Raw genomic sequence first — 18,488 nt, 5'->3', positions numbered from 1 at the left:
CCCTGGCCCTTCCTCTAAGCAGGCTTTACAATTACTATAGAATATATACATAAGTAAGTATATTATAAGTATAATCTTGCCTTTTCTGTTGTTCTAGATTATGTGACTTTCACCGCAACTCTTCCACTGACCAAAGTTTTCAGTTAAGCCTTGTTGCTTAGGCTATTTTTTCACAATATTGTTGACTCAGCCCATTGCATGATATCCCTAAGGCTATCAGTTACACTGGAAAAGTGAGCTGCTTTCCCGCTGTTTCAAAAGGTTTTACCCATAGAATATGTACCAAACAAAATGTTTACAGTTAACAGGGCCAGAACTGGGCTAATTTCTCAGCAAATAGTGGAGGTAGCTCTGTCATTAGGACCGGGCTAAGGTCAGTGACAAGCGTGTAACAGGGTGTAAGCTGCTTGGTCATCTCATGTCAAATACTGGAGGGACTGTGAGCTGTAGTCCCTTTACTTTCCTCTGTAAAGCCCTTCCTGGACTGTTATCGAACAGGACTACCATATTCCTTAGACCCGTGGTCACATGAAGATTTGTGCACCAGCAGCAGCTTCATTTTGCACCTTAGGTATGATCTCAAGCTAAGCAGAAATTTCAGTCTTTTCAGACTTGCAATTTTGAATTATTTACCAACAATTCTGTGTTTATTTGAACCATGAGTCCAATGGGTATGTTCAACTGTTATATGTACCATGAATAAATTGCTACTTTTTCTCCAAAGAGAAAGAAAAAGCAGCAGAAAACTGCAAGATAACTGCCTGCCTACTGTATAATGCACAGGACATCGCAGATATTAAAGTAGCTAGTTGTTTCTGTATCTGGAACAAGTAGGTCACACTTAGCTATTATACACACTGCTGAACATGAAGCAGCCAATACCCGTGTAATGTATGTGAGCTTTCAAACTACCTTTTAGTACTTTACAGTAGTACATCATCTTGTTTGCAGATGCTCTGGTTGAGAGCAACTGCTGAAGTGGGAAGAGACCCAACGCTGACTGACCTAATTGGACTGAGAAGCTGACAAAATCATTAGTTTCTTTTATATATTTTCTTTCTATACTATAATAAAGATAAATATTGATTGCCTGCGCAATATTGATTTTAGGGGTAGCTGCTGATGGCAGCTGCATGATTTGCACAAATATCTTCCTTGTATAATATAGTTCATTTGCATGAGAATGCAGTTTCACTGTGGATTGTTCATTATAGTATTTATACTATAAAATATAGAGATTGTTACCTTGTAAGTAGCATTTACACTATGTGTGTGTGTGTGTGTGTGTGTGTATATATATATATATATATATGCATATATATCAGCGATTAGCAATAAAATATGAATTAAAGGCTTGAAACAGTTTATCTCAGTACATTTTGTGTGTGTTTGTGTTGGGTAAGTGGAGTTTATTGTCCCAGCCATGCGGAAAGAAGGACAAGACGCAAGGGACGTGCTTTAATTGTGCTGCAACTTTACTAACTCACTGGGGAATACCGCCTCGCTACATCATGTGGTGAGATCAATGTCCTTTCTTTAATCAGGCTCACCTCTTTAGGAGGGTTGTCATCGATCCTTCCCTTCCTGGTCTGGCATCAAACCCTTCTGGGAAACTGCTGCCCTCCCCTGATCTGAGGGTGAAGGAACGGGCATCTGAGGGATTTCCTTCCTCCTGACCTAGACGCTGAACATGCTGACCCCCTTGCTTCAAGTCTGGATGCCTTGCTCTGCGTCCCCCGCTCTGGTCCATCAGGGACACAGTGCCCCCCACAGAATGACTGTCAGCATCACCTCGTAAGCTGAACGTGCCCAGGGAGATGCTTGTGCCCTTGAGAGAAATGTAAAATGCCTCTCTGGCACGGGCCAGGCCTGTGCGGAGGAATTACTCTCCCTCTGAAACCTCAAGGAGCAGGGAAGGGTCACGGAGAGGAGCCACGTGCCGAGACAGCCTCCTGCCTCCCTCTGACACAGCCAGGCTGTGGGAACGCACTCTCTGCTGAGCGCTTTCTAAGCCTCCGCACGTCCTTCCTATAGCTCGCAAACTGCATCTCACTCTGAGCTATTCCACACCTTGGGCCTCTGCCGCTGGCTGACCTTCTGATATTAAATTCAAAGGAAAAGTATGCATATTTAACCCCAATTCATCATTTCGATTTTGATTAACTCTACAAGTCAGAGGTTTGCAGGTTTTAATCTCGCTGTAAGAAAATACTCCTCTCCTCTCTAGGTTTTCCAAAAGGAAATCCTACAGAAGGGTTTTTCGTATTATCTCTCTCCACTTAATTGGACACATCATGGACCTCCAAAATAGCTGCCCCATACCTACCCAAACCATGGCTTGTCCAGCGTAGGGAGCGCTCGTATTTCCTCAGTGGCGTCTAAGGAAGAGATTCATACTGGCATCTACATGTTTGACATGGTTATTGCACTGACACTAAGCCACTTTACCAGATGAACAGGCACTCCCTTTGGTGAGCATTACTTATACAGCGGGCGAGTATTTCACAGATGCTTTTTGGGAGATCTCAGAGATACGCCACTGTTCACAACGTTACGCTTCATTCTTCATTTCCTTTTAAGTATATCTCTCGGGGTGTTATGTTGAGTAGCCCTATCTTACAAAATCAATTATTCCTTAGCGAGCTCAGAAATAAAACCCAAAGTAAGCAACACCAAATGTCTGATTTACCAATAGATTGCAATCCAGTGCTAAAGAGCATAGCCACTGCCCTGCTTTAAATATTCATGAAGCCCACTGGTGCAAAGTGCATTAAAGGTGGGAATAATGCCAGTAATACACGATCCTCTTAGTGACAAGAAGCTTTCACATATTAAAGTAGCAAGATGTTAAAGACTTTCAACTGAATAGTCTTTGTTTTTAACCTAGAGAAAGAGATTCACTAATGGAATGCCAAATTGCATTCACTCTTGTGATATTAGACCGTGGAATGGGATAATAATATATGTCTGCTTTACCATGCCTCAGAAAACCTGCTATTACAGGGGGTTCTTTTCTGCCTTTTCTTTGTACTTTCCAGAAAACAGTCACACACATATTTTACCCCTTTGAGTAGTCTTTTACGTGGCAAAACCTCTATCAGAATCCCAGGAGTTTAGCCTTTCTCAGATCGGTTTTTACACAAATAAAACAATTCAAAAATAACGGTGACACAGTACAATAGCACAATTTAGCTAAGTGACAACTGGCAATGAAAGAAAAAAAAAAAAAGAGTTAAACCAGAGAGAAGAGACTGCAAAATAACAGACTGTGGCAATGCAGAATAATGTTAATTGTCCCTTTAAATCATCAGCAGCCCAGCCACATCTGCTATCACACCTGTGCTCTCTTCTCTGATCTACTCCAACACCCTAGAAATACTAGGCAAACAGCCAGCCTCATCTCTGCAGCTCTCTGTGATCTGTCTCTGCTACCAGCTTGCTTCCCTCTTAGCAAGGATCAAGCACCAACCCCGGGCTCCCAAACTGTCCCTGACTGACAGGAGACGCTGCAAGTTCTGGGCTAATTACCCCATAATAACAGATCCCAGCGTGGCTAGTAACCGCTGACCTGACTGGGATGCCACAAACCGAATCAGTCAGGTGCGACAACCAAAGCAGCCCTGCTTCCACCTGAAATTAGATAAGCATAAAAATATTGACCTAATAATAAACGGAAGTTTTCTTCTCCCGCTAAATCTAATGACACACAATTTTCTGCACACCAAGTCTCGGCATGGGGAGGGTGGAAGTAGTGTATCAGGAATATGACTGACTATTTGGTGCCAAACACTGAAATTCAATTAAAGTACATCTGAAAGAGGGATCTAGGCTTCCCATACATCGTCTGCTTTTAGTCTAGAAATAAGAATAACAAAGAGCTAACCCCTAGAAGGCTCATTTTTAAGAAAGAAACGTATCCAAAACTAATCGGGGGGCAGGAACAGGAAAACAGAGCTCTGTTATGGCACATGAAGTTGTTTACTTCAAAGCAGACCTTTAACAGGCTTTACACGGTCTTTTTACTTCTGCTTGGAAATAGTGCCTTTTAACGGTTTGTCTGGTGACATCTTCCTCGTAACTGCCCTGCCCTGCTTCCTGCCCTGAAAAGTGTCTCCCCCTGGCAAGAAAGACGCAGAACTTCAGCTCCGGCAGTTATTGTGCTGCTCGGGATAAGCCAAGCTGTTGCAAAGGGAAGGAATTAGATGGTGGAAAAGCCACAGTGGGAAAGCCACGGGGGTAAGTTGGATCAGGCTATTTTATCAGGCTATTTCTGGAAAAAATAAACACTCTTCCTTGGTGCTTATGATTAAAACTGTTATCTTCTAGCTAATTTTATTCTTCAACCCTCTCTTCTCCTTCCTTCCCATCTGGAAGTGCACCTAATTATGCAAACATGAGCACTAGACTGTGAATTTTGAGATGCTAATATTACCGTGGTTTGGTTTTCAAACTGCACCACCCAAACCCTCCTGGATAACCGGTCAAGGAGACAACAAAGATTCTGATGCTAAGAGTAATTTCCTTACCTAAGTCAAAATTAAGCAATTTCTTCTGAACAAATCTCATTGCATTATTGCAAACATATAACCTGTTTTTCAGCAGCGCCATTTCATTTGATGACCAGAGTCAAAGCCAGCTTATTTTGGTTTGTTTATTCGGTATTTAAAGACTAGAATCAGAGGTGATTAAAAGCTTGGCAAGACAAAACCAAAAACGAGCACAAATTGATCACCGTATCTGTAACCTTCTTCACTGAATAGAAGAAACGTTCATAATTTCATGCCTGACCAGCAGCGCGTGGACGCCCTGCCTGGATGAGGTCGGCGGCCTGACACGGGGCCCCATTATCTTTTTCCCCATTCATTCATTCATTCACTCATTCCTCTCGACTCCCTTGCTGAGCTCGCTCGCTTGAGAACCGGTGAAGGGCATTTCCCCTGGTGCGGGAGTGCGTGCTGCAGCACCTCCAGCCCGCGCACCGGCCGGCGGCTTTGCCCCCTCTCCCACAGGCGACGGCGGGGAAGCTGGGAAGCCCCCACCTGCGATCTCCTTCTGGAGACCCTCCAAACCACAGAGCATCCCCACGACCAGGGAGGTGCCCACCTCGCCTTGCTGCAGGGGACTGAAAGCCCCGGCAGAGCATATTTTACCGCGTGGCTCTCACGACAGCAGTGGCGTTAAGAGCAAGCAGCAGCTGCTCCATTTCTGTTATGCAAGCTGCAGTTTGGGCAATATTGAGTTTACTGACTTCTCCTCGCCCAGTCTCTGTATCCATCTTTTATTTATCACTAGGCCCTGGTTTCAGAAGCATCATTCAGATCAACATTTCTAATGTTTGCATGACTATTTTGTTCTATCTGTGAATTTCTATTAATTAGATAGAAACATGAGGCTTGGCATAAAGGCAGTATTAAAAGTAGAGCTTGTGACTAGCTTCTTTTTGATCTGTTGGCTGTTCCAAATTCACAATAAAATTCTTACTTTTAGGTTGATTTCATATGAAATGTTTTCATAGTTTCTAGACAAACTCTAAAGTTAAAAAAAATATTCTGAGTAGACGCAAGTATTTCCCTTCATTTTATGTGGTTAAGGTTTAAAATAAAGTAAAACTGAATATTTTTTAAAGCTTAAAAAATTCTGTTCAGACAATGTCTAAATGTACCCTGTAATTATTTCAAATATTTGACAGCTAGGTCTTCTTCTTCAACTCAAAGAACTTTGAGAAAGGCAAGAGGGATTTCCAACATTTCGAATGCCAAATGTAACATAAAATGATGATAATAATAATGATACTTTTCAACCAGGAAAGCCTTTCTAGGTCAATTATTTTTCCCAATTCTACTTTTATCAGAGAATAAAGCTGTAAAACCTTCAGATGGAATAACGCAAGTTATAACAGCAACAAAATGGATAACTGTGTGTTTCTAGACTTTGCTAAATTGTGCATATCTCAAGATTATAAAACAGACTTTTATACATTTTTACAGACTAATAACCATCTCAGTCATTGTGTGATGAATCTCTGGGTGCAGAAAATTCGATATTTAATATTTTTAATGCTTTCTGAACCATCATATCGTCAAATAATAGGACATTCATTAAAATAAAAGAGTAGACCAAATTACTGTACCAAACATCCTCTGCATCTTCATCACACTCTGCCCCAAACTGGCAAATGTCACAGGTCGATGTCTCTTTTTGATTGGTTTCACCTGAGCCTTCATTGACTGTTTGATGGAAAGCAGAAAAATACACATTAGTAAACACCAGGCTGTAGCGAAGCACTTCTCTAGAAAAATCTATTCACCCGCTTAGTTTAATGCATTGCTCACAAAGCCCTTGCTTGGCCAACAGACAGTATTTCTGAATGGGACCAACACAACAATTTCCTTGTTGGTCCGTGATAAATTTCTTGAACTATGGCATTAAAAGCAAACCTGGGGAAAGCCTCTTTTTATTCTTTATCCATTTAAACAGTGACTCCATGAAGCTGCAACTTTGGAAGGTCAGGTCAGCACTAAACCTCACTGCTTTGTTTCCTGGGAAAATAATTGAGGTGTATTGATAGTATCACACTCTGCTTCGTGTCCTTTACAGGTGAAGGCCTTGAGAGGGACCCAAGGGGATATTTTCCTGGGAAATGTTTTGAAATTACTTGTCATGCGGTGCAATCTAGTCTGCTCCAAAGACAAAACGTTTTTCTCTTTACAAGTATTGCAAAGAGCCCCAAGGACTAGTTATCTCTGGCAAGTAAGATTTAGTGCTGTCCAGAGAAGGGGATGATCTCCAGTATAGGCAGAGAAGTCTATCCAGACCTCCTTTCATTTCTGAAGCACCATTTTTTTCCAAAGGCCCCTGCAGCACAAGGTTTTCCAAAGTTTCTAAGCAATGCAGGAGCTTTCTAAGCAAGACAAAGCCCTACGGAGCAGCTATGTTCATCCAAACCCTGGCAAACCTCGGAAGACGGGGGGAAGAGCAGCAAAGCCATGAGAGGAGCTACGTGAGCCGACCGCTGGTGAGAGGCAGGGAAGAAGTGGTGACACAGCTTTTCGCACAGGCCAGCAGCCTGGGTAAATACCAACAGTCCCTGATCGGCTTGCCAGCCAATACTGCGCTACATTGCTCCCAGTCTACTTCTAAAATCTACCTAAAATAAGGCAGCCCTATTGATGCTGCGATCATGCCTTCAGGCATGGTCCAGACATAACCTTAGAAAACTGGGATCATTTCACCTAAATTCTATATCTAAGGTTAAATTTGAAACCCAGGAAAGTCAACACAAGTCTCTGCAATTGTGTAAGGTTTGTACCCGGCCCTTAAGTGCTGTCAACAACATGAGGGGACTGAGAGGAAAATAAGAATATGGATTTAAGAGGACTGAGAAGTTTTGACATCTAGGTACTGAATGAGAGAAAGAGACCACTAAGGTAGGCACCCAGAAAAGGGGATTTGCTAAAAGATCCAAAAGAAACATTATCTGCATTTGTACAACAGTGTATAAGCACCTCCTGATATCTTTTGATAGGTGCTTCCTTGCTTGCAAGACATACTACGTAGCAATATCCTTCTGATGGTTCCAGAATAATTAAACCCTCCCAGACGTTAAGCAAGAACTTTGATGGATGTTGTTATCTGCATAAACATTCTCTGCAGTGTTGTCCTTTCATTTTTTTTTTTCTTTCATGTGGATTTAGAAGCGTGGTGCAGGTTTACGGCAAGGGAGATATTTCGGTTCCCATCTGCCAAAGCACATGGATACAGCCAAGCATGACAGCAGCCCCCCGACACTGGCGGGACTAATTACCTGCCTCAGGTTGTGCATCTACAGCAAGGGGCTGTTAGCTTGGGTGTTACTGCTGCCTTTTTGGTTTTGAATAAGCTGCTCTGGTTATTTCTGATGAAAGGAGAAGAGGCCTAAGCTTTTGTAAAGCTTTTGGAGGAGAAAGGGTTTTTGCCTCTAAAAGAGACAGTGTGACCTTAATCCCTGTTTTACAGCACACCTCCTTTGTTACCCTGGACAAGTTATTTAACCTCTGTCATATTCCCCACCTCGTGAAATGGGAATAATATCACTTTCTACCATCACAGAATATGAAAACAAGTACATTAAGACTGTGATATGCTTAGATACTACATTAATATGGACCACGGAAATAGCTAAGGTAGACAGCTTGTCTCACGAGTTTTTTTGCTCAACTTAATAAAATCCAAGGACTTGCTGGTATGTTTAGCTATGAGCTATGCTGCAGCAGCTCCTCATCAGAGCACTGCTCGAATTTAGATGATACTAAAATGGAAATTTTCACCTACGATAAGCTTTCCGATGATCCTGAAAGAAAAAAAAGACAGTTCCCCCCTATTTGTAGAAGTGTTAGTTTCTTCAGCTTTATATTCATAATGTTCACGTACAAAAAAGATGGGGAAAGAGAAAACATGCCCTGGACTTTTGCTCTGCTGCATTGTCAGGTTTTGCAGGGAAGGTCTGAAGTGTGTTTTATACGTTTCCTTCAAACTTCGAAGGAATTCTTTCGCTCGTTGTTAAGAGCCGATGTAGCAGGGCGAGGGGAGCGTGCACGTGCTGCTGCCTCGCACCATTAGCACCTCGGTGGGCCACACGCATGATCCTGCACCTGCGACACTGGGGAGCCCAAGCTGCTCCTCCCCACTTGTCTGCAGCTGCTTTCAGGGCTGGGTTTTTAACTGAGTTTCTTTTTTTTTTTTTTTTTACAGAAATCTCTTTCTCTGAGGAGGCAACTTTGACAGGCAGTCTTGGCAGAGGACGTCCAGTGGTTAAGATATCAGCCAGGACACATGATGTGGATTTGTCTCAGTTCTGTGTGGCGATCAAGTCGCACTGCTTCGCTGTGCCACGGCTGCTCCATCTGTAGACGGAGCGACAGAGAACAAGGTATTTGGCAGATACTTTGGGAGCGGAATGAGCGACTGTATGCAAAATACAACGGGGCCGCGGGCAGGCGGCTTTTCACAACAGCTGAGCGCTCCTTACCTAACAATCAGTCTTCCACGAATATGGCAATTGCTCCTGTCCAGGAGGGGGAGAATATATTCTTCAAGGAAAACAGCTCTCTCTTTTTTTCCTTTTTTCTTATTCTGCACGTCACCATCCTTCTATTTCCTTTTCATGAAAGTATGTGCCTAATTCTTTTCTCCCTGCCATGTTTCTGTCCGTAACACCCCAGCAAGTGTGGCTGGATCAGGGACTGCACACGATTCCACGCCACAAGCTAAGCAAAATAGCTGCGTAAGTCATTTAAAGAAGTCATTTGAGAGGTTTAGCACTCAGAAGAGAAATAACTGCTTTAGAGAGGAACATCCACGCTAGGGCACAATGCACTTAATACTACTAGAAAATAATAGGTAATTCTCTCTCTCTCTCTTTTTTTTTCTGAAAAAGCTCTACATTTAGCCTTCCATAATCAATTTGTACATTGTCATTAAATATCCAAGCATCATGTGGTATCTTGATTAAAAAACAACTGTTTTTCTCCCTCTTTTTATTTTCCTATTTTGTGTAACTGCAGAGATTATTATTATTTACATTTCCTCATGGTGTGTATTCTCTCCCTATACAAACACGCACACTGGCACATGCACCCACATGTGCAGACTGACATGTGCAGAGGCTCGTTTTCTCCGTGTTGTGCAGATAAGTGCCCTGATATATCTGGACATCTAAGAAGGAGTTATGTTCCCTATATCGCCTGCTGCTTTTTAAGTTCAGGACTAGGTACGCTCATTTTCTAAGGTGACTCTTTTTTTTCCCTTGCTGTGCTTGCTGATTTGCACTTGCTTTCCTATCTCAACTGAAAAGAAGTTACAGGGAATAATCTAGGCTCTGGATTCCTCTTATTAAAAATAAAAGGAGTTAGATTCCTCTTTTTTCATACGTGTTACATAATTCTCGTATTAGCGACTGTTGAGGTTTAACACCAGGACCCTGTATTAATGTAGCAGAGCTCCAGGGAGGCTAATCGCTGAAGCTCACTGCTTATTATGCATGCAATTGAGAAATGTTAACCTGCAAATTCCTATTTGTATTAGCAAGATTAGCAACTTCCAGCGTTCAAGGAAACATGCTGACATGGGTTAGAAGGTCACTAACGTTCTCTGAAAGTCACTTCAGAGACTATCTCAATCTCCTAAATGATACAAATTCTTTAGCTTGGAAGGCATTACACATGATTTACAGAGTCAACGGACTGTGGTAACCACAACAACAACTGTTTTAATCATTTGTTCTCTTTCTGGCATTTTCACTGCACTCAGATCACATCGTTTTGATTTCAAGAATATCTATATTGCTTGAAAGCCACAGAAGAGAGAAACCATTTTTTTTCTTGAGAGACTTTTTTTCTGCAGCTGAGAAACTAGCTTGCAAGCAAGTATCATCAGTACATTGGTCTGACTCTCTGCTTATCTCCTATAGCATCAGGAGAAACTAGAAGCCTCAAACTGTCCCCAAGTAAAAACTGCTTTCTTCTTGCATTTCAGCAAGAGTCTTCTGTAGGTGCTACAACCCTGACAAATCATGCTATGACTTTATATATACAGCTTTCCAAACCTCGTACCTTATTGGGAGTTGATTACTGGTGGCTTAGCTATTTTAACAAATAGACACCGAAACCCCTGTAGCTTGAGCTTCTAGATAGCTGTTGCTCAGTGCCTTCTCAAGAAGTCCCAAGAATGTCAAAGGCGGAATGAAAATAAACTCTTGGCAAGTTCCAGAAAAGCAGCCAAAACAGGACCGTTAGCGATAAACGGAGCAGCTCACAGTCTTGAACTGAGTAATAGTGACACCTATTTCCTAAATGACAAAAGGGACGTGCACACCCTCGCCTGACGGCTGGTACACTGAGGAGTCACTGGGCATGGAAAGAGGAGCTGGTGAGCCAGGATGGAGAGAGGCAGTTAGGTGGCAACATCAGTTAAACACTAATCTCTCCTGGCTAAAACACTTCCATGTTTTAGCCAAAACCCAGAGAGTCTCAGTTCAGTTTTCAGAGGGCTTTGTAAGACTACTACTATTATAATGATCCTTATTCAGTATATTTTAACCATACTGGGAAATTCAATGAATACACATTATGAAACATCATCACATACACTAGAATATAAAGGAATATGAGTGTCATGAATTTGTTATGATTGCTTTTTTGTATTATGAAATCTTCCTGAGACTGATGTGATCAGAGGTGAGCTCATTATCGCAGTCTCCGAGCAAGTCTGAACTTATCTTTTGATTATGCTTGCACCTGACCAAAAATTGTGTGCTCCCCTCAGCATAGTGCTGAGCCCAAGCTAATGCCTCCTGCACTTCTTCGCCAACGCGTCTGCACGCCTCTACTGTCTCCAGGAATTCGCTGCATAAACATGCCTTAAGCCAAACGTTTACGCTTAGCGCAGTCCCAGGCTAACATAGACTTGCAGGTTGCCACCGACACCTGCCTACACAAGGCTGGATTTGCAGAGCTGGGCTGTGCTGCACAGTTCCCTACACGCTCCCACCAGGCTCAACCCACTTGCCGTGAGCAGTCTCAGGGGCTGACTGGCCTATCACAGTCCTTCTCCACTAGATAAAAAAAAGTCTCCTGTCAGCAACATGACCCATGAGGGTTTAGTTCTCCTCAGGCACAGGTGAAGGAAGCGGCATAGCAACAAATGCAGCCTGCATCTCAGCTTGCACCCCGGCAGGGCTGGCTGCCTTTCTGTTCCGGCGCCTGCCGCTAGGTGTGTGTGGGCAAAGAGCTCCTCACCCTTCAGAGATCAGGGCTTTTCACTGCCGCCTGGGGGTGGCCGAGCCAAGAGCTGATTTTTATGGATGACTGAGCTAAACGGAGTAACTCTGCACTCTGACAATTCTAAGGGACAAATGTTAACGTTTTGGTCATGTGCATAAATTACCACTTAATTAATACTTGAATACTAGACTTGATTTGCTATGATGGGATGGATTTCTTTGCTATTGTTACACAAAGAACTGTAAAAATAGCTTGCTCTACATCATGATAGTATGATACCCAATCGTTTTTGGCTGCAAAATATAGGTAATCATAACAATCACACAGTGACAAGGGGCGATAGCTGTTTTCATGATTTGGAATGAAAGGCAATGTGCAAATTGACATGTGGAGGAGGGAAAGAATAATGAACTTCAGAGCAGTGGAGATGATCCTGTCACGTGCTTCAGTATTAGCAGGACTGGCCTGAGTAGGTCAAAAGGAGAGTGGACAAAGTGAGAAAGCTCTGAGAAGCAAAGGCAGGGAAGCCAGCAGAGTTTGCTAAATGTGTTAGAAGAAACATCGCATGCACCTCTACAAAATGGCTAAAAACACCCCACCACAAACTAGAGAAATAAAAGCCCAGATGCTGAAAGTGACTTCATTCTAATCAATAAGTTTTTTTCCTGAAAGCATTAGCTCAGTCAAAACCTGCAGAGTGAGAAAAATGAAGGGTGTGAAACAGGGGGTCAACTCACGAATGACTCTGCTCTAGAAGTCTGGCAGAGAGGCTCACAACAACATTATGGTCAAAATGAAAAGAAAATGGTCTACTGTATCCGTAGTAAATCCAGACTCTGACGTGTCTTGTTCTGCTTTACTCCTGCTGTCTGGCTCCATCTCAATAAATACAAATGTCCTCTCTCTCCTCTCTCTCCCACACAAACACATTGGGGAAATCACTTACAACATTAGAAAACAGTGTCTTTATCGAGCTCAGGACCTGGTCCAGAAGTTCTCAGGGAGAACTGAAACATTCTCATTTATTTAACAGGCTTTTGATCACGTTCTCAATCCCACCAAAGATCAATCCTTGAAATTAACACTCTGTCATCGGTGGGCAGATTATTTAAATAGTCATAACCGTTGACAGTGCTGCGACATATCTGAATTGACTGCCCATGAAACCAGATCATATATTGCTGTAGGGCCCATCTTGGGCGTCTTCACATTGCAATTCTCAGCCCAGCGCTGGAAAACTTTAGCGGGCTGAGTTCAGTGTAATGCAAATACGTAACAGGGTTTTCAGGGTGGAACTAGATGCATCCAGCCAGCTCAGACTGTGGATGAAATGTACTCTTATCTTCTTGCTAAAGACTACATAGATATACCCTGGCACTGCTTTGATGCCAATCAGATTCAATTTGCAGTGTTTTCCAGCTCTCATACTTTTATTGTGAATCTCAGGTTGTATTTTTTCTTAAAATCACAGCTGCTGGATTATCTCAATATAAAAGAGTATCAGCTTCTATGTGTATTTATTTTGAAAGGCATGTCTAAGCCATATGGCTGTGGAAAAAGAAGTTTATGAGGAAGATAAATACTAGAAACTATCAATCAAGTTTATCATTTTTAAAATCTAATTATTTTTACAGGCCCGAATCAAGATTTTTCAGTCCTGGGCAATGCCGAGTGTATGGCAAACAGGGAAAAACCAGTTCTGAAACAGAGCTCGCTCTTGTCAAATGCATTGTGCTAAAGGCTCCAATTCTACCATGGATACAGTACAATTAGTGTAAGAAAACAGAGTCTAAGATGTGCCTTAAGTTTAGTAAATAACCAGCATAAAAATTTCTTCACATTATTACTGAGTACGGTTGCTCTCTCTAGTGCCACCTTTACTTTTTACCTCCTTTCTTGGTTTCTTTCATGCCTGCCTGTCCTCCCATTCTCTTTTGTCTTCCTTCTTTCCCCCAACATCGCCAGGTTTTCAATTTCCTTTAAAGTAAGGAAACTATGCTATAACACTGAGGAATTTTGATAAATGGCTACAAAGAACATTCAGGGAAAAGCAAAGAGACAAGCCCCGAGCCCCTCACCAGCTGTCTCTTCTGAGCTCAAGAGGAAAATGTCTTCTGGCTAACACTAGGAACTAAAGAATTCAACAGCCATTTTCAGGTATCCTGTGCTAGCAAAAAAGAAGGCATGGGCAGAGTTCGCAGATCTCCGACAGCACCTTCTCTCGTAGACCTCCTGGCTCCCTGGTAGCGCAAGAGGAAATGGAGTTTGATTCACTGTTTTATTACTGTTTGTTATTAGGGTTGTGGTATGTAGCTGGGGAACCTCAGTGTTGACCAAAGCCCAATTTGGGATGATCCTGAACAAACACGTCTTTGGCTTTTCCTTTTATTTATGTGTCTGTGCTCAGTGCTTTGAGCGAAGGAGCGTGATTAAATAGTGTGAGAATTAGAGATTCACAATTTTCACTTCACCTCCTCTTTACTGAGTAATGAAAAAGTGGCTTAACCATATACCTATATATTTTATATATATATAGGTCTGGGTATAAACATATATATACACACACATATATGCATGCTGTTTTCAGATAATATTAAAAGCACTGTAGAATACTTCCATTTTATTCTAATATAAGGTCAAGCACGGGAGCAGCTCTGTTAGCTCTTCTAAAGAGATGCCATTTGCTGCGAGGAAAGTAGCATGCTCACGGAAATCTGCGTGGCTCTCAGTGTGCACAACTCAGTTTCTTACAAATGGGCTTTTTCCAGGGGGTCATCAAATTTAGGGACCGGAAACCTCCACTGGAGAGGCAGTGTAATCTTGACAGCCTCTGAACTTCATTTATTATGGCTAAATGCAGATGCAATGGGAATGGTTTTACAGTAACAGAATTGCTCTTCTGCACCTATCCAATTGCAATTCTCTGCTTTCAGTGGGGGCAACTGGAGATCTCTCAGAGCACCTGGGTCTGAAGGATGTGAACCTCTACAAACCTTTGTAGGGACTTGTCTATATTCGTACAAATGTAGCCAGGAGGGAATGAATTCAATTCTTACTCAAAGTTTATTTATTCCAAGTAAACACTATTTGCTTGTTTCTGTCTCATGCATATCCCTGCTGTTCCCACAGTGCATTTGATAAAAAATTAAATACGATTAGTCGAGGCCAGTTTCTCCTAGCAAATATCTCTAATGGCATTTCAAAAGGAATGGCTCATTGAATAAAATTCTATTGTAAGCTTTCTGAATGCTGACACAAAACAGCTGTGATTATTGCACCCTTGTGCAGTTCCCCAACAAAATTTGATGTTTGCCTGGTGTATGTGGGATGCCAACATCTCAGATTTATGAAGGTGTAAGATGACCAGCTTTGACAGTATTTGCCAGCTTGAGGAAGAGGAGGTTCATTTAATTTTGCCAAGAGCTTCCTCTCATAAACAGCTTTGAGCAAAAAGCCAAATAGCACGTGGGGACTATTCATCTTTCCCCTGCATTAATTTAATTTTAAAGAGAAATCACTTCCTTGCAGGAGAATTTTCAAGGAATAGATACAGCTGCTGTAAACATGCTTGTGACGCTGCCCAGGCTTTTGTGGCATCAGTCCCTGCTGTCGTGTACTTCAATATGCCCAACGGTGCGAACAAAACAACCAAGTGGACATGCCCCCACCTGCATGGATGCACGATGAAGGGCCACCAATCAAGGCTGTTATTAAAGGGCCTGGAAGGAGATTACTATTGTCCTAATTCCAAGGAACCAGAAGATTTTTTAGGATCAAGGAGAAACAGAAAAAGATCACCTCTGATTCCCCCCTCAGGGAGACTGCCTACACAGCTCATTAAGCCACAATGCTGTGTCGAGGGAGATGGGAAGCTGCATTTCAGGAAAGTACCCAATATCATAACACTTCTCCTATTGTCAGAAAAACGGCCACCAGAGGTTACTCCTAAGGAGAGTCAAGCGCGGGCTTTTTGTGGCCAGCTGGCCCTGAGCGCTAGAACAGAGGGAAACAGGCCAGATCACAAATCCCCTTTATCACTTCTGCTGGCTGCCAAGGTGGGCCCGAAATATCCTTTTCCTGCAGAACTGCAAAGAGCCCTGTTATCTTTGGTCTCTGCTGACAAGCAGGGATTAGTCAGTCCTTGCACCCCTTGCCTTCCTGTTGTATGTCTAGGGAGGAGCTGGATCCAGTACTGCCTGAAACAAGAGCTTGCCACGTGATATCTTATGCTTGATGTACTAAACACATGATGCAAAGATAAGCTGGTAGACCGAACATATGTACTATATTATACCTTGCATTTATAGCAAAGTCTATCAAGCAAATACTGCATTAGATATAGGTTCAACAGGAGAAATACGAATAAGCAGCACCTTCCTCAGCGGGAACTGCTGGATGTAAACCTGAGTACTGTGCCTTCCCCCCGTCAAGACCTCGCATCCTACCTGAGATCCTAAGCACTTTTATTCATTCCAGGCTGAGCGGAACTTGGATCACTGCATTTAGATAAAGCCAATGAAAACAATAAAGAAGGACCCAATTCGTGATTTCACAAAGCCTAAAATAAGGAAGATCAAAATGGGCGATGTGACTTTCCAGGGCTTTCAGCACTGAAAGGGTGCTTTTGCCAGCTTCCCGCCTGGTGGAAAGATTAACAGGACACTTGAATTTGAACCCTTGTAGCTACTCATCTTTCAAGAAACAGAGTGAAAGAAACAAAGATAAAACCTAAAAGAGCTGTCTGGCAGCCACTTGGTGACTACTTTAGTTTTAAGGTCTTTGTCACTCTGCTATTGATTTAAGTCTGTGTATCTTTTTGAATATTAGTATGGCTAGCAAGATAGCAACATCATACATAAAAATGTTCTTTATTCCAGAACAGATGAAACTCCCAGTGGTAAAAGAAGATTTAGGTATCTCTGAAGATTTCTTATCGCTGTGCAACATAACTCTCTAATGGTTCAGTGCCTTGGAGGGTCATCTGAGATCACTTATCACATAAATCAAATAGGTGGCAGGCTATAAGAGTGGAAGCCTATAGCAATTTCATGTCTTTGCTCGCAGACATCAAATCTATCTTTTGGGCAGACTATAGAGGAGATAATACGCCACTCCATTTAAGCCACTGAAGAAACCCAAATCTGGGTATTAACCAATTTTAGGGGGCTGCTTCTAGTTCTGACTGCACCACAATTATCTTCGGAAATGACTGGTTTTAAATCCCAAAATGCAGACTGCAGATACTAGTCCTGGTTCTAATTTACACTAAGGCTTCTGTAAATCACTCTGGCAATGTAAGGGAGCGTCAGAGCGCGCGAAAGTACAATTTACCTTATGTCCCATTTACATAAGCAGTGTGGTGTAAAGTGGCTCTACTGTAAAATGAGCTGGGTCCACCTTTTGCTGAACTCAACAGGAGAAATGTTGTTTTTTTCTCATTTTCCACTTTTCTTCCATTTTACACTATTTTCTGCTTCTTTCTACGGTGCTAACGCAGTTGCACATACGCAACTGAGAGCAGGGGCAGGCCTGGAGTTCAGCACTTGAGAAGACGCGGGACAAGCTCATACTCTGTAATGGGGTCTCAGAAGGATGTGGTTCGGTCTGATCTCCATAGCATGATAAGTACCAAAACTGGCCATCAAAAATCATGTTCAGCAAGTCTGTCCTCTCTTGGCAAGGAGCCATGGTAGATGTCTCCTTATCTGCCTGCTCCTGCAACAGCTCAGACATCAACCTTGCAAAGTCAATCCCCAGTCCGCCTTCACAGTTCCAGCCCCAGGATAATTTAGTATTTCCATAGTATCATTTCCTGATTCATAATTATCACCTCTGAGCCAGATTCTCGGAATTCGCACAGACTAGGGCTTGACACAAGCTCATCCCTATGTTTGTTTGTTCCATTCAAGAAAAAAGAAGAAAATCCAGCTCAGAGTTAGTTGTAAAAGTATCCCTCCTAACACGTACAAAGGTACAGCAAGTCTGTAGATAGGTAGTACCAGTGCCTCTGCTGTAGCTCAGGATACAAAGGGAGAGCAGGCCCTTAAGGTACTTGCTAGAAGCTAATAGAATATTTGCCAGAAGCTAATGTAAGGATGCCTGTAAAGCTTCTAATCCTGCATGAGAAAAATACAATATTTCTGCAACATAGAACCTATCTTCTGTATAACTCTGTTCTTCAGTAAACACAAACATATATTACACCAGTTAACTACGCGAAAATGTCCAGCAGCATGACACCCCTTCAGCAGAAACTTGTTTTTCCTTTGCATATCCATTACTATTAGTAGCAAGTTGAGGCATTGTGAGAATAGCACCATGACTGGTTTATTGTACTCCTTTTTGATGTTGTGCACACAGTACAAAAATCATCCAAAATATTGGCAGCATGGCTGGCAATCTTAGCGGAAAGGCAAAGGGTTTAATGAGTGGCACAGCCCCTCCTCGAAGAGGGACACAGGTTTCAGAGCAGGAGCCTCACCGGGCCTGGTCTGTGCACATACCGGGGTTTCCATTTTTGTGTAGCGTCAGCCAGAATTTACATGACAGTATATGGAAAAAAAATTCCCAGATCTCTACTAACGGGACAAACAGCATGAGTGTGACAGGTCAAACTCAACCTTGATGTGTGCAGTAGAGAGCAGTGGGCTTGAATACATTTACACCAGAACAGTGTTGCCCCTCTGAGGATAATTTTGCATGTGTGTTTATGATATAAAGTGGGCCATA

The 18,488-nt window shown here is 42.4% G+C and overlaps 1 protein-coding gene across 2 annotated transcripts in view; it reads right to left on the bottom strand.

Annotated features, from left to right (window-relative positions):
- TMEFF2 (transmembrane protein with EGF like and two follistatin like domains 2) overlaps window positions 1-18,488 on the bottom strand; it is a 141,664-nt gene that overhangs the window by 53,507 nt on the left and 69,669 nt on the right. For both annotated transcript variants that reach the window (XM_068948285.1, XM_068948284.1), the window contains exon 5: window positions 6,131-6,227. In XM_068948285.1, coding sequence (XP_068804386.1) covers window positions 6,131-6,227 — 97 coding nt within the window. The remainder of the gene's footprint in view (window positions 1-6,130; window positions 6,228-18,488) is intronic.

The sequence above is a fragment of the Struthio camelus genome, chromosome 6 (genome assembly GCF_040807025.1).
Source record: "Struthio camelus isolate bStrCam1 chromosome 6, bStrCam1.hap1, whole genome shotgun sequence".
In the NCBI taxonomy this organism is placed as follows: Eukaryota; Metazoa; Chordata; class Aves; order Struthioniformes; family Struthionidae; genus Struthio; species Struthio camelus.
This window is presented reverse-complemented; position numbering and strand designations above follow the sequence as displayed.